Source organism: Barbus barbus (genome assembly GCF_936440315.1).
Source record: "Barbus barbus genome assembly, chromosome: 49".
In the NCBI taxonomy this organism is placed as follows: Eukaryota; Metazoa; Chordata; class Actinopteri; order Cypriniformes; family Cyprinidae; genus Barbus; species Barbus barbus.
Genome location: NC_136727.1, coordinates 4,590,138 through 4,611,817, shown reverse-complemented (window position 1 = coordinate 4,611,817; position 21,680 = coordinate 4,590,138). Strand labels below are relative to the sequence as shown.

At 34.4% G+C, this 21,680-nt stretch overlaps 1 protein-coding gene across 3 annotated transcripts; it reads right to left on the bottom strand.

The window, feature by feature from the left end:
- Positions 1-238: 238 nt before the first annotated feature.
- Positions 239-21,432, bottom strand: LOC306867778 (PX domain-containing protein kinase-like protein). Of its 3 annotated transcripts, XM_079413648.1 has the most exons (19): positions 21,025-21,432; positions 19,472-19,522; positions 18,615-18,662; positions 18,202-18,388; positions 18,030-18,107; positions 17,081-17,154; positions 16,738-16,812; positions 14,577-14,681; positions 14,382-14,483; positions 13,133-13,294; positions 12,931-13,048; positions 12,600-12,678; positions 10,932-10,980; positions 10,780-10,857; positions 10,456-10,542; positions 10,284-10,347; positions 3,637-3,699; positions 3,188-3,215; positions 239-1,808 (listed from the first exon to the last, which is right to left on the bottom strand). In XM_079413648.1, the coding sequence occupies exons 1-18, from the start codon at positions 21,136-21,138 to the stop codon at positions 3,199-3,201; spliced, it is 1,551 nt and encodes a 516-aa protein (XP_079269774.1). In that variant the 5' UTR covers positions 21,139-21,432; the 3' UTR covers positions 239-1,808; positions 3,188-3,198. The 3 variants fall into 3 exon arrangements, with proteins under 3 accessions (XP_079269774.1, XP_079269772.1, XP_079269773.1); XM_079413646.1 differs by lacking the exon at positions 3,188-3,215; XM_079413647.1 differs by lacking the exon at positions 3,188-3,215 and having other exon boundaries at positions 241-1,808; positions 3,637-3,696.
- Positions 21,433-21,680: the final 248 nt, after the last annotated feature.

The following is a 21,680-nucleotide window of genomic DNA, read 5'->3' as shown; positions in this document are numbered from 1 at the left end:
CATGCTAATAAATGTCAATGAAGTTAAAAATCTTATATTATTAAAAAATATTTAAAATATTCCAAATAAATATAAAAATATATCTATATCTATACATATTTAAAAATGTGTATAGATAGATAGTTGTTATATTTTATTTCAAAATACAATTTAATATAATTTATTTTATTCACAGCATAACATATACATAATAGTTATTCATTTATGCTTGTTTGAAGAAAGAATTAAACCACACGTGATCTGTTCCATTGTCTTTACTTCAATGTTCACAACTAAAAGCACAAGACCATTCTTTTAAAATATTGTCAATACAAGTTTTTCAGAACAGGGAAAACTATTTTGTAGCATTTTGAGGATATTCACCTCCAGTGCTTTGAACAATGGTTGTGGCAACTGTACAGAGGCGAAAATCACTGGCAATTTTCTTCATTATCAAACGCACCGATTCCTCTCCTGTCCTCGGACATACATAAATCTCTGTGTAAACTTTAGAGGATTTCTTCTTCTCCAGACCACTGCTAAATATTCAGCGGTAAAGTGCTGTAGCGAAAATGAAAACATTATTAAACTCTTCCCCCACGATAAAGCCGGGAATACATATTATGGTAAACAGCTGTTATGTTTTCAGTGTCTGTATGAATCTATATACAAATGAGTTTACTGTTACAGGAGCAAAAGATGAACTATTGTGCATTACTGTACATCATTCTAGATTACAAATGGATCTGGTTTTCAACAGGACCCTGCGATGAATTTGAATGATAGAAGTTTCTCTCTCTCTATATGTGTGCAAAACAAGAAATCACTTCCATTTACCACCACTTTCTCATCTCTGATTGGCTGAAATTCTCTACCGGGCTGCAACAGCCAATAGGATTAGACGGCGTAAGTGACATCACAATGGTCATTATACAATCACGTCAGTGGTAATTCAAAGCCGTCGTTCATTGTGTCATTAAGGGGCACAAATGATAAACGCATCGTATAAATTACCTATTTGCGCAACATATTGATTGTGATCTTACAGAACAGGAATGCAAATATTACTTAGTTCTGAAAGAAAATACGAACAATGTAGCTCAAAATTTCCGCAGGAAAAAAACGAAAAGCTCTCAGCTTTTGTAGGCACAATGGTAAATGTGGCAAACGCTTAAAAAGCATAATCCCAAACCCTCCGAAATAAACCATAACCAAAGTTGAATTCAAATGTCAGAATCAAATATCACTCATTTTATGAACCAACAATACAATCCAGTTACATTTTCATTCATAGTAAATGTGCTGCCCGCATTCTCCACCATTTTGTGCCTTCGCCTTCAGAAGTCAGTACTTTAAAATGAAGATGTTTTTTCGTCCGAACGAGTGTACAAGTCCATTGTTTAAATACAACAGCTGGTCCAAGCAGAACTGTTTAGGTTACATCGAGCAACTTAAAACAAAACAAAAAATGCAGGGCTGTGAATAAAACAAATGAACAAAACAAACACTGAATAAGTTCAGGTAGAAACAGTCACTTTTCACTGCTAGACGCAAGTTGCTAAAAGACTTTGAGTGGACGAATTGCACTAAAACAAAGACGAGCGTGTTTTTTTGTTGTTGTTTTTTTCACGAACGTGGGCCACTGTGGTCAACAGTATCTGATTTTTTCAGTTTGCCTTTATTGAAGGACTGGATGGAGCTGAGGAGGGCGCTCCTGCCCACGCCGTTGCCACCGGGAGGCGAGAGGGGCGGAGGGACGGGTTCGCTCCCGGGAGGAGGGGGAGGAGGTGGAGGAGGAGGAGCAGCGGGGGGAGGAAGTGGAGGTGCTCCTGTGGGAATCAGAGGAAACAGTCCGTCACAATCAGCTGAATATAACTAATGCTGTTTAGTTATATCGAATATAACGAAACGAAGCGTAATATAGCTACTCAGAATCCTGTGCCGTATGTTAACATGAAACGATAAAATACAAAAGCTGTTCAGAATGATACACTTACCACAAGCAGCAACATTTAAAGTCAACATGAAATAACTGAATATCTTTAAATTTATTTATATTTAATACATAAATACACAATATAATGCAATATAAAACATTCTATGAAATAACATATTAAAATGAATTATATAGTTATTAAAATAATAATAAAAATTGAATTAATAAGTAAAGATAATTGAAATTCTTTATTCATTTAAAAGCACACACACACAATATCTAAAAATAAAATATAATTCATAATTATATCATTAATTTCGAAAACTCTAAAATGTAATATTCAAATGATAAATATTTAATAATAATTTAATAATTAAAAATACAGAACTTGCAATATTTATAAATAAATATACAATATATCATGACAGATAACATACTGATATCATTGAAATAAAATTGAACTATTAAATACAATTCAAATACTTAAAATAATTAAATATAAAATATTATATTTTATAATATTATAATTATATAATGATACATTATAACCATTGATTATATAATTATAAATTGTTAATTTGTTCAATATAAATTAATTATACAATTAATTTAAAAGATGTACATTTAAAACATTTATAAGTAAATATTGTGTACAATAAATTATGATACTACAAATATAATTATTACATGAAAATATGAGTGATTAGAAAGAATACTACTATTTCATGTTGACTTTAAATATCTTGCTGCTGATTTATCATTTACTGACCAATCACCTTCTTGGAAATAAGTGATGGACAGAATGACTCATGCCTTCTGAACCAATCAGCAAGATGCAAGTATCGTCAGCATACTAGTTATGCTTAACTGTAACTGCTTTAAGACCACTATTTTGTTTTTATTCCTCATTCAAAAGAGCATATAATAATAGTATCTTAAAAACAAGTATTATCATTTACTTATATTTCATAATTAAGAAAAAATATCCATCACAATCCACAAAACCAGAGTGTTTGTTGTTAAGAACCAACAGAATTTACCCTCAGAAAAGCCCTCAAAAAGTCCAGAATGAAGCAAGTTTTGTGCCTAAATAGATAATTGCAGATTGTGAACTGTTAAAGTTGCATTAACCCTTCTCAGTAGGTTGGAAACGGTCTGGACAGAAACTCATTTATTGATGAGCAACAGCTGTGGGAATCCAAATGTACTACTGAGGGAGGGTGAGCTGCAACTTTACGGTGGAAATAGATTATTATTATTGAATTACTTTACCCCACACACGTTCAAAATGGCGCATGCTCTAGTTTTGAAGACAGCATGTAAGAGAGAGAGAGAGAGAGAGAGAGAGAGAGTGAGGAACACACAAGTTACTGATCATATAAGAATGAGGCGACACATCGGATGATTATGATCTGGTAAAATGAATGGAGATTGCAACCAATTTCATGAGGAATTTGATGATTAATTATGGAAATGAGAAAAATTAGATCTCTATAGCATACAAAAAGGAGATGTTAATGTGCCGATGAGTTACAATCGAAAACATTTTACCGCATCGTGCAACAAATACAGTATTATACTGGGAAAACTGATTGCTGACATGGACATAACTGGCTGTGGAAAGGGAATGTTTGGATAAAACCAGGAAAAACAAACTCTTCTGATGATTTTTTTGTAATGAGTAAGGATGGACGGGACATTTTACTGTAAATGGGACGTACCTGATCCTGGTAAGGGAGTGGGTGAGGACGGGCAGGTTGGAGGTGAACTCGCCCCAGAACCTGCTAGAAGACAAAAAATATGATTTTTTGTTACCGTGTACATTTAGTGTATTTATACATTGAGAGCTGCATTTTGAATCAGGTCATAATAAAGTTCAACAGAAGGGTTCTGGTAGTGAAAAAGCCAATAATGATAATAATCAGACTTTTCGCAATAATTATAAACCTTTGAAAAACTGCGATGAACACCAAGGCTGTTTGTGGCAGTATTTGTGCCTTTAAAAGTCTTGAGTTCACATCATATGCACCTAATTAAAAAAAACAACAAAAAAACCCCAAAGCTTTTAATTTCCAAATTCTGGGTGAACTAAACATTTAAAAAAAAGTCCTTTTCAAAAACCTTTTCATATCGGAAGAACGTTTGTAATATTGCAGTTTATCTGAAGCAGGTTTGTTTGGTTCATGGTTTACAACTCTTTACTAAACAGTAATTTCATCTCAAGTGGTCCAAAAATGGTAAAGTTGGTTGCTTGACCATTTTTAATTTCCTTTTTTATACTTGATTTTTATCTATTTTTAGTATTGGCATTTTTATATTTTTTTGCTACATAACTTTATTTTTATTTTACTATTGTTTTTAAATGGTTCAACTGCACACACACAAAAAAAGAAAATTAAAAATGATCAAGCAACCTTCATTGTATCATTTGAGAACGAGTGACCCTCAAGATTTTTCCAAAATCCCTATGGAGAAAAATACTCAGGAACCCAAAACATTATAAATGCGACATTAAGTTTTAGCATTAAATTAACCGATGCTTATTAAAAGAATAGTTCACCCAAAAATTCACCCAATAATTTGCTGGAAATTTTGTCATTCTTAGGCCATTCAAGATGTAGATGAGTTTGTTTCTTCATCAGATTTAAAGAAATGTAGCATTATATCACTTGTTCACCAATGGATGCACTGCAGTGAATGGGTGCCGTCAGAATAAGAGACCAAACAGCTGATAAAAACATCACAATAATCCACACCACTCCAGTCCATATATTAATGTCTTGTGAAGCAAAAAACTGTTTATAAGAAACAAATTATTTTTGACTTCAAAGCATTGCTTCTGACCAAAAAAAAAAAAAAAAAAAAAAAAAAAAAAAAAAAAAAAAAGAGTCCATAATCCATAATAACACTTCCTCTAGTGAAAAAAATTCATCTCCTGTTGTCCTCTCACAACAAAATCTACCAAAATATATATTTAGCTGGTGAGCTGTTTTGGACTGTTTTCACAGGTAAATGGTGCTTGATCTGTGCAGATTTCTCTCCTGATTCCGATGATTGTTTTTACTGTAGAAAGCAATATTACGGATAGAGGACTCGTATTTTAGCAGGAAGCTAAATTGGTTTGAAGTTAAAAATTCTGAATTATGGATTTGTTTCTTGCAAACACACAGCTTTTCACTTCAAAAGTTGTTAAAGGGTAACTAAACCCCTGGTCAGAGCCTAACTCCACCCACTGGCAATATTTGAAAAATGCTGGAAAAGTATTCAGCGGAGACAGAGGGGGCGTGGTGAACTCGTGCAGGGGCGTGGTTAGTAAGTGCCATCATATGTCACAGGGGTACGCAACGTCCAATAGGAAAATTCAACTGCAGTAGCCACCGTTCAACCTGAAGAGGGCAGCACTCAGACGTTTTTACACCATATATTGTAGAATTAAAACACTTTACAACCAAATGTCAAAATATTTACTCGAATTAATGCACAGCACTAATAAAGACACAGTCTTACAGATCATTAACTCAAAAAAGTTGTTTTAATTAATGAACTGGAGTGGTGTGGATTACTTGGGGATTATTGTGATATTTTTATCAGCTGTTTGGACTCTCATTCTGATGGCACCCATTCACTGTAGCAGAGTTAATTTTGACAGCAAATTTTGATTTAGTTTTAGTCATAGTCTTTTGACTAAAATGCCATTTAGTTTTAGTCATATTTTAGTCATCTGAATTGTTCGTAGTTTAAGTCGTTGTAGTAGACTAAATATCATAAGATTTTAATCCACTAAATCTACAGTAGATTTAGGCCCCGATCACAACGAATGCATTTTTTGCAGTGAAAGTATTGTTTTTTTATTTTTATTGTTTTCGGTTGTCAATGAGCGTTCTGCGCACTGTTTATGCGCCCCGGGCGGCGGGCGCCTCTCGTTTTCGCCGCCTGCTACACCTTGTGTTTTTGAGCGCCTGAAGTTGAAAAAAAGCAACTCTGAGCGGAAAAGCGCCCAGCATCATCGTGTTTTTTCCATTGTCCAATCGAATGAATGGAGAGGCGGGCTTTCCGTTGCGGTGACGAAAGTTTACCGTTGCTTAGAAAGTCAGGAGACTGCAATAATGGATGGGAAACTTGTGGTGTCTGTCGCGGGTTTTACCCGGAGCTGTATTTTTTAAGGTTTTTGTTAATATGACAGTTTACTTAACAGACAAAAAAAAAAACAGCGCTCACGCTATAATCCTTTGATTAGACTGACAGGACGACTGATTTAGTGGTTGCCTAGCAACATAAATTTAACTGCGGTGACGCACAACATGCCTTTATGTTAAAATTAGGGCTGTCAACGTTAACGCATGCGATTAATTCAAAACCCTTAATGCGTTAAAATAACTTAACGCAATTAACGCAAAATTACCGAAACACAATTTTTATTCTAAACCTGTTTTCCTGATTTTGCTTCTCTGTTTGCAATCAGATAATTTTAAGCCACTAAACTCTGGGAAAGTTTTCAGTCCAGTGATCCAGCAAGCAAATCAAAATGATTGTTTCCGAAGAGCGCGAGAGCTCACTCACACGTCGCGCAGGGTGAAATACAGACTGAACGTAACATCAAAACATCCCACCACTGTATGATATGCAAACTATGTTTTCTCGGCTGGATAAAGCAAACCAGCTTCTTTTGATGTTTGAGGATTGCAATCAAGTTAAAGACGACTGCAGTGACTTACAGGAGTCGGAAGCACGCGTGAGTCTGATACACCATGTTTGAGCGCTCTTGACACACAGATCATATGTTGTTTTCATGCACAGACACATTTCAGTACATTCACGTTGTTTCCACACACTTTCAGGATAATGTTTTGATTTGTCTCGTGTATGTTGCTGTGTTTAGGGGGTGGTGATGGCGCAGTGGATAAGACACATGCCTTTGGTGTGAGAGACCCGGGTTCGAATCCACTGTGAGACACCAATGTGTCCCTGAGCAAGACACTTAACCCCTAGTTGCTCCAGAGGCGTGCGACCTCTGACATATATAGCAATTGTAAGTCGCTTTGGATAAAAGCGTCAGCTAAATGAATAAATGTAAATGTGCACAAATATGGTGTCCTTTTGGAGTCTCCCAAATGTCCTTTTTTTGAAAATATATCTAAATTTATCTTGAAATAAGCTTGCAGAAAATACAGTTTTGTGAGAATCACCCTTCAATCTTTTGGTTTACTCTGCTGGATATAGTAAATAATGACAAAATTAACATATTAAGCAAGATAAATTGTATATGCTTAACTTCATGATAAGTGTGCAATTAATCACGATTAATCACACAAAAGGATGCGATTAATCGCGATTAATTTTTTTTATTCTATTGACATCCCTAGTTAAAATGAAATAAAACCACTTCTCATGAAGAACAAGAACATGGTCTTCTTTTCAATGAAACACTAATGGTTATATAGGCTAATTATGTGTTGTTTACCATTAGGGCTGGGCGATATGTCAAAAATATCTTATCGATAATCGGCGTAAAACATATTGCGATATCTGAGAATATCGTCCACCCAAGCCCCATATCCACCACGACTACATTGCCGACATGCACCACACATGTTCAGTTTGGTCTTAATTATTGCCACATTACAGTTTCGGTTTAACTATTTCTTAGTTTGTGCTTAAACTAACAGAAAACATGAGCTTTATTATTATGTTGGGGTTGGCAATAATTTCCATTCTGTTTTTATCAAATTTGAGTTTGAAATGAATTTCGTTGAGAGAACTGTTGAGGAAAAATAATAGAACCCAATTTTAAGTTCATCATGGTGAAGCTGGACATTCTGGCAGTGATTGTAAGAATGATAAATGCATGTTGATGTCATTAATAAATGCCTCATTCATTCATTTAATATCTTGAGTAAAATATGCCTACATATCGCCTGTGTAGACATTTCATGATGGTAAGTTTAATTTCCTTGAATATAACAATTGTTGCGTTGTTTTTAAACTTGTAGTCAAGCTATAACGTAGGCTATTTGATATTTATCATGTATGACTAAAATCATGCAGGGATTAAAAACGAATTCTGAGCAAAAACATTGAGGTTTTTTTCTTTCCTGGAAGCCTAGTTTAGAGGTCTCTTTTGGCCCGTTTTTAACGGAATAAAAATAACTGCTTTTTATTTAGAAGCGGGGTCATTTAATTTTTGTATTTTCATTTTTATAGTTTTTATTTTATTAATCAAAATACAACGCCCACAATATAATTTGCAGTGTTGAGCTGCCGAAATGTTGAGGGGCGAGCTGAGATAGGCCTAGGCTAGTACTATAATGCCTTTATCTGTGTGGAAGAAAATTCATTTTATGCTTCTGTAGTGCAAAAACCTTTTTGGTATGGCTGTGTAAAATTGGGAAAGGGTCTGGAGATTTCTAGCCTAAGATGTATGGACGACAAGGGAGGGGTCCACAGAGGGTGTTGAGGAGGAAACCAGACCCAGGGGAGATGGGCCAGATGTATGGTAATGACCTGAAAGGTTATTTGGGCCCTAAATATAAGAAGATATGCTTTTGTAAAATGATATAATAGAATGTTGTTTTTTACTTCAACATATGTGGAAAATTACAGCAAAAAGATGTTTTGTAACCTTGTGACCTTGAGTGTCTAGAGTGTGGATATAAGGTGGAGGAGCACCCTCCCCTGATGGTCACACTCTGCAGGAACTGGTGTTTCTGTATGACTGTCTGACCCTCTTTGCAAAGAATTAAACCTTTTAAAAGACTAAGAGTGAGTTTGTCTCTTGACTGATGAGAGTAAGTTAAAATTTGCCACAACATCTGTTTGCAACAAAATGTTATAGTTTTGTTGCAAATGAATTAAAGGGATTCAAATAAGACATCATTTATGTTATATTAAGCTATACATGTCTTAATACCCGGGGATCCCTTTACGAATTTATAGTGCTATATTTCAGCTTAATTAAACATAATTATACTAGATACACTGTTTTAAAAAATCTTTAAAATAGAGCACTATGTGCGCTGTATGAATAGGGGGTGAAGGAATTTGCGTATTTTAATTATAACTGGCATGTTTGTGGTTTTTCATCATAATACATTCTGTTTAAATAAATATTCAGAAACACATGCAGTTCTACTATTTCTGTTGAACTTTTATTAAACTTCAGATCAAAATAGAATAGGTCTATACCCTAAATAAGGATAAATAGGATTGGAACGCATCTCCAAAATCGCATACACAGATTCACGTTGTCATTATGGTAGTCAGTGCCGAAAAACAGGCAAATAAATATAAACCGAGGTTCCAAAAGTGATTCAGTCAAGATCAGTGAGGGATTTTCTTTTCTTTTGTTCTTTGATTAACATTAATGACTGGCGGCTGCGGCTGCTGTCAATGCATGGATCCAATACATCCTTGTATTCTTTCTTTACGTTCACTCAAGACATAACCGATTGTATTTATGGGATATTTTGATATAATTCTGTGTGTATTTGTCCATTCCAATGTGTAAGAATGCGAGAAAGAGAGCTGAGTCCAGTGTTTGCGTATATAAGAGGCGGCTTTTGTGCGTGCACTTCGTGTGTGTGCGCAGCACGGAAAACAATGCGCGAGTGCAGAAGCACGTTCTATTTCGTCTTCTTGCAGTTGAATCTTTTGAAATCACAATAAATGCGCATACAGGAATCAAGAAGCAGAATCTAAATTTAATTTTATAACAAGAAATTCGGTTCCTGACCTTCCTACTGAATTATTTCATTATTTCAATTATTTCTTGCATGCACCTGTATGACGACTATGGGGGTCACGTAAATTATTATTATTATTATTTTTTTTTGCAATTTACTAGATTTTTTATTTGTCTTTTTTTTTATTTTTTATAAAATCTTGATAAAATCGGTAATCGTCTTTTACCTGACTGTTGACATCGACATTGCAATACTTACAAGACATCGTCGATATACGATAATATCGTCATATCGCCCCGCCCTATTTACCATATTCTTCATTTTTTCAAGCAGACATATTTATTTCTAAAATAAATTGATTAATTCAGACTGATTCAGTCAAGAGCAGTGAGTGATTTTCTGTCTTTCTTTTGTTGCTTGATTAACACCAATGACTCGGACAATAGCAACTAAATTAGGCTGCTATCCCTTTAAAACCGAATGCACCGATGCAATGTACTGATACACGTTCTCCCTACTGTTTACGTTCACTTAAGACGTAATGGACTGCGTTTACGTGAATACTCGTCAAAACTGACAATTCAGCATCATTTTGTGTGTATTTCTCCATTCATGCGATGCACAAGAGTACTCATGTGCTGTGTGAGAAATCTTTAATAAAGGAAAGTTTAATAATAAACGAAACCTACCAGAGTTGTTATTGTATTTGCCAGAAAGATCCTCCTCATTTTCATAAGTTGACTGTCTCGATTTCTGAACCAAAACAGGCATGTTGATTTTAACAACAATTATGTTTAGCATAAAACAGTGTGATTGTTTAGTGTGAATCATAATTATGGGAAAGTGCTCAAACTCATGTACCTTTCTGGCCAAGATCTTCCTTTTCCGCTTCTCTTCCTCGGAGCCGTGGTGCGACTGCGCTCGCGTCAGCCTCTTGTGCTGGTGAATCTGAAAACACACCAGGTTTCGGTTACGTAAACCTAAATCTACAGGACCTCTAAAAAAGTTTGATGGAAATTCCTGTTGTAAAGTATTACATTTTATTCAGCTGATGTCATAAAGTCAACTTTTCTAGACTGAAATGATGGAATTTGTGTTTGCGACACTGTTGTGTAATGTTTCGTAAGCAAGCCAAGCTAAACGTTTGTTGCACAAGAAACTTAAAGTGAATTAATCAATGCCAACCGTCTTCTGTTCCTCCACTAGGCGCTTCTCCAAGCATTCCTTGGACGATTTCAGAGCCTCCTTTAATTTGGAGCTGACCTGGAGTTTGGAAAAAAATAAGATTTAGTAAAACAAAAACTGGTTAGGTTAGTTTTTTACATCAGTGTGTTTACCTTAAACTGGGGTTTCTCCGAGTTAAACAGCAGCACGTCATTGAATAATCTGTTAGAACGAGAGTTAAACTCAGCAGCGGTTCGTGCTTCAGTTTTAAACAATGTCAACATTCACAATTACCACTGTAAAGAAGAAAACCACATGCTTTGGTTTGCATAAAATTAAGACTTTATACTCTGTACACAGATGAATCTCACAAAACTGGTTAAGAACAACTTTAGGGTCATATTTCACCCCAAAAACCAACAGAAAACATATTACATTGTATTTCGGTCCGTGCCAATAGTTTAAAGTTGAGTTTACATCCCAGCTCGAGGACCTTTCCCGATCCCGCCCCCCTCCGCCAAAAATAATTCTTAAAAAAAAAAAATAGTTTTTTTGAAAATTAGGTCTTTTTTTTGCACCACTGCAATCTGACAGTATTTTTAGGATATTATGCAATAAATGAATGAACTCATGACAATTATACCAATAATTTTATTTTTAAAATGATTTTACTTCTATAAAAAAAATTATAAAACGTAATACGTAAATAAAAATGTGATAAATATATTTAAAAATATCCCAAAATAAAATACTATATAAAATATAAGAAAATGATATCATGAAATTAGAGCTGAATAACGATTAATCGTATTCAAAATAAAAGTTTGTTTACATAATATATGTGTGTGCTGTGCATATTTATTATGCATATATAAATACACACGTATATATTTAATTTTTTTTATATATATTTATACTTGTATATAATTTATATTATATATATATATAAATATAAATATTTTATATATAAATTGAACATATTTTCCTTAATATATACATTTAAATATACACAATAAATATACAGAGTACACACAAATATAGTATTTAAACAAACTTTTATTTTGAATGCGATTAATCATGATTAGATATTTTGCGCAAGTAAAAAAAAATAATAATAATAATAATACTTCAGGCAAATACTTCATCCCAAAGGAATAATATATTAAATTTTTCATATTTGCAAATAATGCAATTTGACATTATTTTCATGATATTAAGCAATAAACAAATTAACTCATGACACTTATTACAATAATTTTTGTATCTCAAAATTAAATTATATAAAAAATTGTAATAAAAGAAGACTATATTAAATATATGTGACCCTGGACCACAAAAGCAGTCTTAAGTTGCTGGGGTATATTTGTAGCAATAGCCAAAAATACATGGTATGGGTCAAAATTATCCATTTTTCTTTTATGCCAAAAATCATTAGGATATTAAGTAGAGATCATGTTCCATGAAGATATTTTGTAAATTTCCTAAAGTAAATATACCAAAACTTATTTTTTGATTAATTTGGACAACTTTAAATGCGATTTTCTCAGTATTTTGATTGTTTTGCACCCTCAGATTCCAGATTTTCAAATAGTTGTATCTCGGCCAAATATTGTCCAATCATAACAAACCAGACATCAATGCTTATTTATTCAGCTTTCAGATTATGTATAAATCTCAATTTAAAAAAATTGACACTTATGACTGGTTTTGTGGTCCAGGGTCACATATGTGAGAAAAAAAAAATTACATTTGAACTAATTGCAAAATTAGTCCCAAAAGGAATAAGATATTTTTGTGAGATTCCCTCCTGAGCACAAGCAGGCCTGAATATCGTAACTCACGGTGTTTGTAGGAGTTGGGAAACGGTTGGCATTCCCGTTTTGCAAGCTTCCGTGGACAGGATGGACTGAAGTACAGAGACTGTGGGAAAACAGAAAACAAGTGGTCACGTATTACATAAAATCATTAACTACAAACGTATGACCCACAACACACTTTGATTACTGCTGTATGGATTCAACTATTGTATAAAACAGAACAACAGCCAATGCTTAAAATGGCAATTCAACTTATTAAATGAACTTTAACTATTAACATGTTTAGATGCATTTGTTGGACACTTTAGTCAAACTCTAGACAACATTTCTAAAGTGAACAGAAGATTATACTGACCTACGGATGAGAACGGAGCCGGAGGATACTGATCCACAGGCACAGCGTCAGGCGGGCGGCCGTACGTCATTTCATAAAGCAAATGTCCAAACGAGTAGACGTCTATGCTTTCTGTTGTCTGATAAAATGAAATCACATATCTTAATTACTAATATTTAAATAATTTACTACTAAAATAAAATAAAAAATAAGGTTATATTACATTAATTTTCCTGAACTGTGTTACATAGGGTCGGTAAGATGACGGCAGTCCCAGTAAAGAATTCTCTATATCCAACAATTTACACGTGTTCTCCTCGATCAGGACGTTAGACGCATGAAGATGCCCATACGGAAAACCCTTGTCATGGAGAAATTTTAGTGCCTGGAAGAAAACAGAAAATTGCATATTGCATAATTACAAATTTCCATTTCCAGAAAGAAGTACAGCAGAAAAAGAGCAGTTTAAAGTCTGAAGTGAAATAAGAGTTAGTAAACTAAATGGACTTTTTTACATTTTTTAAAAGAAATTTGTTTCTATCAAGAATAGAGTAATATTGCGAAATATTATTATAATTTAAAATAACTTTTTTGCATTATTTATTTTACAATGTCATTTATTCCTGTGAGACAAAGCGGAATTTTCAGCATTACTCCAGTCTTTAGAGTCACACGATCTTTCAGAAATCATTCTAATATGCTGATTTGCTTCATATTTTTGTGCAAACCATGTTACAGGCACATTTTTTGCTGAATAAACGAGTTCAAACAGGTGCAATTAATACAGGTAATGAGTGGAGGATAGGAGGGCTTCTTAAAGACAAACTAACAGGTCTGTGAGAGACAGAATTCTTGCTGGTTGGTAGGTGATCAAATACTTATTTCATGCAAGAAAATGGAAGATAATTATTTTAAAAAAATCATACAATGTGATTTTCTGGATTGTTTTTATATTCTGTCTCTCACAGTTGAGGTGTACCTACGATGCAAATTACAGATCTCTCTCATTCTTTGTGTGAAAACTTGAAAAAGTGGGAAAACTTGAAAAATCGGCAGTGTATCAAATACTTATTTGCCCCACTGTATGTGGATGAATAAAGAGATGCAAAACAGAAAAGATCAAATATAATTCTGTATGCAAATAAAGGCAAGATGTCAATTCAATATGCAAATATTACAACGACATCACAGTTATTAGTGTAGATAATGAATGCAAACATCTGACAGCAGTGTAAGTCAATGGGAGATGTTCAAACTTTAACTTTTCTTTAAAAATGTTGTGAGTGTAAAACCCAATGGGTGGATGTTAAGCTGTTCAGGCTGAAAGTTGATTATCTACGGACATAGAGGTTTAAAACAAACAATAAACAGGATGTTTGAGAAATATCAACAGCGCGGTCTTAAAAGCACAGGAAAAAAAGTCTACAAATTCATGTAAACTGGTTATTATGAACATAAACTGTTAACCAGACCTCCAGAATCTGTCTTCCATAGGAACGGATCTGCTGCTGCTCCAAACCCTGGATCTTTTTGGGATTGCAGTACTTCTTCAGAAAGGGCTCTTTGGGCTTCACCTGAAGAATCCACAAAATTCAAGACGGAATTACAAGAAATGCAAGTATGCTGCAATTTGTTATATTTGATCAGTCAAGGTAAAGCATGCAAACCTTGCAGATGTGATCCCTAAGCGTTCCTTTCTCGCTGAAAACTCGAATGACTAGAGCAGACGATTCACTGGTTATAGCGAAACTGACAGGAGAGATGTTTGAATGCTACGGAAAAATACAAGAACAGCTGCAGTCAGACACATACAAACACTCGCAGTGTTTTTGTCCATGCAAAAGACACTTTGAGGACAAGGACATGGAGTTATGAGAGTATTGCTATGCGGTTGAATTCAGAATTCAGATGTCTCGCATGTTTTCCCATGAGCCTCATGCTCTCCTGATTAACGTGCATCTCGGTTGGATTGCTTTAATCTGCTCATCTGGAATGCAGATGTCAAACGAACTCCTCCATCTGACTGATCATTTGTCTTCAAGTAACCCTTTTCCATGGTATTACATGGAATATTAACTAAAACTATTCAAAATTATACGACTCAAAAATAAAATACAGAAATGTTAGATGAAAAACTATGCCTCAGCACCAAACTGAAATAAGTTTAAGTTACTAAATGAAAAAAAAAACTAAAAATTTAAAATAATTATACATTATGGATAATAAAATGTATAAATATTAGTTATTTAAACATAACTATTTATTTGACATTTCATTATTATAATTTATAAGAATTTTAATACTATTACAATTATGAAAAAACCCTTCAAACTCTTATATTTAATGTCTTAAACCTAAATATTAATAAAAACTACACTATGTATTTGTATTAAAATAAGAACCAAAATTGAAAAATAAAATCTAATTCAAAAGTATTAAGAAAAGCTACACTGTATATTTGCATTTAAATAAAAACGGACAATATAAAAATAAAAGCTCATTTAAAAATAATAAAAACAACACTATATATTTGTATTAAAAAGAGAACCAAAAATAGAAAAATAAAATCTAATTTAACAATAATAAAAAAAAACTACACTGTATTTTTGTATTAAAATGAGAACTGAAAATAAAAGCTAATTTAAAAATATTAATAACTACACTGTATATTTGTATTAAAATGAGAACCATAAATATAAACATAAAAGCCAATTCAAAAATATTAATAAAAACTATGCTCTATATTTGTAAACTGTAAAATATTTTTAAAATGTAAACTTTAGGTTCTAAGATTACTGGAGTACATTTTAAAAGAAAATACTAGTTCAGTCTTTGTGTTATTTGCTTTTCTTTTGTAGTTAACTAAACAACTAGATACAACTACTTTTGTAGTTAAATAGATACATTTCTTGCAATTTCTGAGACAAAATTGTTTTATTGTATAAATAACAGGGTGGATTATGTTTGGGTGTCTAAACATGATTTCCACTGCGAGTTACTGTAGAGCTGTCTCTCAGTGATCTGTTTAATCTTGCTGTACGGCTGCTGACGTTGAGGAAGCAGGAAAAACAAGAGCACATGACAGTGTTTGTGCACAAAACATCCAAACATTCGGGTCTGTATACAAAGACAGGCTCTTTTAGTTCATTCCCGACAACTCGTCGGCTCCGCTTAACACAGTAAAATTGAAATGATATACTCTTATTCATTTTGCATTACAATAGCAGCAAGGAAACAGTGCGTAATTGTCATGAAAATAATGTCTATTGTCAAATAATGACTAAACTACAATTTTTAGGGGCCAAGCACCGAAGGTGCGTAGGCACCTATTGTGTTTGTTAGTGTTATTATTCTTTTGCTACTTCTTCTTCTTCTTCCGCCGCGATTCAATGGCAGCACATAGAACCGATTGCGGGAAAGTTGTAAAATTTGGCACACTGATAGAGGCCAGTCTCACCATTAACCGTAGCTAATTTGGAGTCTCGAACTCAAACTCTCCAGCGCCACCACTTGTTTTTTTTGCATCTATTATGACTTTAATATGATCAGAACTGACAGGAAGTGGAAGAGAGATGGAGCGGGATCGGGAAAGGTCCTCGAGTTGGGATTCGAACTTGGGACGCCCGTAGCGCAACATCGCTGTATGTACACACTACAGTAATATTTTTCCTTTTTTATTTATAATAAATTGATTTGCATCAAAATTATTTAAATGGTTGAACATTTGTTTTAGGCCCTAAAACCAGCCAAATCTTCCTAGCAACACCATAAAACATTTTTGCAACCATATAGCAACGCTCTAGTTACCATCAACTTTTTACGACTTACAGACAGAGTTGGAAGCAGCTTCATTGCAGACTGGAGGTCTTTGTCGGACAGGAACTTATCTGGACCCAAATCCACCTATAATTGGTAAAAAAATGTATTACGGTCAGTACAAGGGTCACACAAAGCTAAATATAGAAGAAAATTAACACAAACACGTCACGAGAGATTAGTAGGTTAGTTAAGTTCTTTGTGCAGCCAAGAATGCGATCAACAGGAACAACTTCATCAGGGTTACGCAGTAATGGGAAATAAACAGGCTGAGGGTCAAAGTACTTGATTAACAGAGCAGAAGTATCTAGGAAATGGTTTGGTCTATGTTTGTATGGGTCAAAATGAAACTTACCCAACTTAATACTTGTTTGTCTTTGGGTTGATCTTTGTCTTTGACTAGGAAGTACCTCTTTCTCAATCGCCAGCCTATGACAAAACAGATATTAGATGATTGGAGAAATTTCATGTAAGAATGTCACATTTCAAACCAATATTAGAAAATACAACAATTTTTTTTTGCATTGTGACATTAATTTAATCAAAATAAGCATATTTTCTGCTTTACATTTTCATTATCGCAATGCGTAAAATCCAAATCTTTTTTACTATAATACAGTAATAAACGTTATTTTTTTTACATTTTAAAAACTATACTTGACAAACATACATTTTAAAAGAAATAATATAGCATATTTTGCATTACAGTAATGATGATTAAGGTAATGACAGATTGCAGGAAATTACCTTAATTGTTCTTTAAAAATAATACTATAATGGAAAAGGTCCTACTTATAGCCTTTACTTTCTTTAAATGAAATATAATATCCTATTTTTCCTTTTGAATTTGAGGTAAAATTACGAAACTTGAACATTGAAAATGTTGAACGTGAAAAGTAATTTATCTATTTTTTATTAATGAATCTTCCTCTAATAGAAACAAAAGAGCAAGTTTCTTCTCAACTGTGTCTCGGCTGTAAAACTCTGGCTGTTTTTAGAGGATAAAAAATTTCCCATGAGCCTCTGAAATCCATCAATGTGTCAGGAATACTAAACGTGTCGACGTAAATCAACGCCTGACGCTATATATAAACTGAGTCATTGGGAGAAACAAATCAAAACTTAAATCATTAACTTTTATAGTTGTGATGTATCTCAAGGCTGACAGCGCAATCATTCATGGTCAATCTAAAAACCAATTCTTTCCCATATAAAAATATTTCAATAAATAACAAAATATGCTATAAAAATATAATATAATATGAAATGAAATTGGATAGAAGTTACTTAACTGCTTTACTCACCAATGTCTTTTAACGGCTCAATAACCTCCCATTTTGGATCGGATCTGAAGAACATGGACACCTGCTGTAAGGCTATTTCTGAAAAAAGAAGGAAGGGGAGGATTTTACAAATAATAGCGAATAAATGCAAAAACACATTTTCTAGAGTTAAAATATGCCCTGGTTGCATTACCTGTGTAGTTTACCGAGTAATTGTTAGTGTCGAGAAACTTTTTGACCAGCTCACAGCTGGAGAGGATGTGGTGACGAGTGATGTTGTTCAGATAGGCCTGGAGACCCTTTTGACGCTCAGCTATAAACTCTCGGTCCATGTTTCCTAACAGCTTCTTAGGAGGAAGCGGCAGGTTGAGGCCGGAGATCTGTGAAGACAGAGAGATTTACTCACAGTTACTCTTTCACTGATGGGAAGGCTAATGTTAAAAGCTTTCTGGGGCCTGTGAGTTTTTGAGGACTCAGCAAGAGTGAATCATTGCCATTGAGACATCAGAGCAATGCTTTTCAATTTATTTTGAAACAGCAGCCGTCAAACGATTATAAGGCAACGGATGTTTTTCCAACACAGACTTGTTCTAATGGTCCACTTACCAGTAAACTATTATTCAGCATGTCAAAATCGCTGTATCTACGGATGACCTGTGAAAATCAGAACCAAAATCAATCATTCTGGTAATAACAAACATGAGAGAGAGAGAGAGAGACAGACAGTAAGACAGGTAGATAGATAGATGGATGGATGGATGGATGGATGGACCGACAGTAGACAGACATGCAATAGATAGGTAGATGATAAACAGACAGATGAAAGACAGACAGATGAAAGATAGACAGACAGACAGACAGACAGACAGATAGATAGATAGATAGACAACAAGCAGAGAGACAGACAGACAGACAGACAGACAGATAGATAGATAGATAGATAGATAGATAGATAGATAGATAGATAGATAGATAGATAGATAGATAGATAGATAAACAACAAGCAGAGAGATAGAACAATGACAGACAGACAGACAGGTAGATGATAAGGACAGACAGATAGGTAGACAGATAGAGAGATGAAAGATAGATGGATAGACAGATGAAAGACAGATAGATGGATGGATGGATGGACCGACAGTAGACAGACATGCAATAGATAGGTAGATGATAGACAGACAGATGAAAGACAGACAGATGAAAGATAGATAGACAGATAGACAGACAGACAGACAGACAGACAGACAGACAGACAGACAGACAGACAACAAGCAGAGGGATAGAACAATGACAGACAGACAGACTGACAGATGGATAGACAGATAGAAGAGAGACAGATGACAGGCAGAGGAATAGATAGATGGATAGATAGACAGACCGACAATAAACAGACATACAGTAGATAGACGATAGATAGAGAACAGAAAGACAGACAGATGGACAGACAGACAGATCTAACTCACTGTCCAGCTGCTGTCTGTGGAAACGCCCCTCTGTACACGAATGATGTACTCCTGTTAACAGACACAAACAATGAGGACTGAATCCACAGAAGCAAATATACATTAAAACTAGTAATAAAATAAGACCCTGCTGGAAAAAAAAACCAGGTTCATCTGATCTTCAACCCCCAAATCACCCTCAAAATCACCAAACTAGTTCAGCCTGACTAACAGAACCCAGCTTAACAAGCAATCTTTGTTTTTCTTCTTCTTCACAATATTGGGCATTCAAGAGACCAAAGTCATGTCGTCACGGATTTGTGGTTTTTACAGCTGAATTGTGAAGCAAGACCAAAGCAGGAAGTGAAAAGGCCAAATGTAACAGTCTCCAAAACCTCAGGCTGACCCTGACCCTTACAGCCACTTCTTATTCACATTAATGTTTGACTCTCCTTCAAAACGTCACCTGATAGTTTCCATTAGAGTAAAACAAGAGCAAAGGCGCTCAGTTTCCATCTATTTCAGATCACATCCGTTATTGTGGTTATTTTTACTCTCCTCATATCTTAAGACATATCAACATTGTGATTTTCAGCTTTCAAAGTAACATTAAATATATATAATCATGTAAGTGATGATTACGGTCTAGTTGTTCATCAACCCTGAATCTACTCTACTCTAAAATAAAAAGAAAATATTTAACAGCCTGTAAAGTTTGCGGAAGATAGAACTGAAAGCAGTTTACTAGATTGCACTTTCACATGAATGACTATGAGAAACGAACAGATGAATAAATGAAAGGAAAACTCTCGTATCTCGTGGCTTTGGTTTCACAGCAAGCACAAATGCAAATGATAAATGTTCAGTTCCGCCCGTAAATCAACATGAACGGATCCAGTTTATTTTACATGTCACATGAGATCTACGGTATACCAGATCTATTTTGAAAATAGCCTACTTGTATGTTGTTCAATCTTAATAAATTGATAGATAAAATCAGCAAAGTAGCTAATATTTACATAGACCAATCACTTTCTTTTAAAGTCGATTATATCATAAATTAATATTAAAATAAAATGTCGACTACTTCATCACTTCATTCAAATTTGATATTTGTTTGTGTAATGTTTAAAATAAAATGCAATTGTTTTTATGTTTAGAAATATTTAAACTTTACAAAATGTACAATAATTGTTCCAGTATTGACTACTGAAATTAACATTAAACATCTAAACATAAACTCATTTTATACTGAAAATAATCTCGATTATTAATCGACAAATAATCGAGAAACAACCAGGCTAATCATAAAAAACGTCATGCAACCTAAAGTTTGACTTTAAACCCTTTTCAATCTTTTTTTTAACAAACATGTAAATGCGTATTTGTAATAAATATAAATATAATCGACAAATAATCGAGAAACAACCATGTTAATCATAAAAAAAACGTCATGCAACCTAAAGTTTGACTTTAAACCCTTTTCAATCTGTTTTTTTTTTACAAACATTTAAATGCGTATTTGTAATAAATATCAATGGTTTAATGGATGCGGATCGGCTTGTGCCGTTTACCGTGTGTGACTGTAAACTCTGGCTGGCCTCGATCACGGCGATCAGCGGCACGGTGTCGTCCAGCGGCGGCTTCCTGCCGGATAACGGCTGCGGCTGCTGCTCCATGAACGCCATCCCGGACCAAAACAACACCAAACAGCCCCGGTTCGACAGGGTTCGGTAACCGAGAGCCCGCCTCGGTCGGGAAAGGGATGTGACGGTTCACTGCGCGTCTGTGCTATTGTGACAACGTGGGAGAAACGAATCAGAAACTGCCAGTGAAATCTGACGTAGATGTTTCAGCGGAGCTCGTCCACTCTGTAGTGCGCACTATCAAGTGGAAGTGAATGACACCGCATTTTTAGACTAATATACTTGTAAAATTATTTATATTTGTATATAGCGCTTGCGATGTGTTCTTCTTGCAATAAAAATGAGAGAAAAGACTGGCGCCATGTTTTAGTAAATAAGTTAGCCTCAAACAGGAAACCTCATAGGGCTCCCGGCTAAATTCAGTCATATTATTTCTTGTGGGGCTCGGAATAAAATTAAACTTCACAAAGTAACAAACAAACCATTTTCAACTTTATTTATGCGCCTGTTGTAATGAATTTTCATTTGGAGTTTGTACCACAAGCGTTGCATCTTTACGAAGCTGCTAGCAGTGAAGCTAAATG

Bases quoted from the DNA above. Each gene is read 5' to 3' on its own strand.
- LOC306867778 (XM_079413646.1), bottom strand. From the start codon at position 21,138: ATGGCGTTCATGGAGCAGCAGCCGCAGCCGTTATCCGGCAGGAAGCCG. The intron at 10,981-12,599 runs GTGAGTTACGAT...TCGTTCTAACAG, and splicing joins TCCCAACTCCTACAAACACC to ATTATTCAATGACGTGCTGC. The intron at 10,543-10,779 runs GTTGGCATTGAT...GTGTGTTTTCAG, and splicing joins TAGTGGAGGAACAGAAGACG to ATTCACCAGCACAAGAGGCT.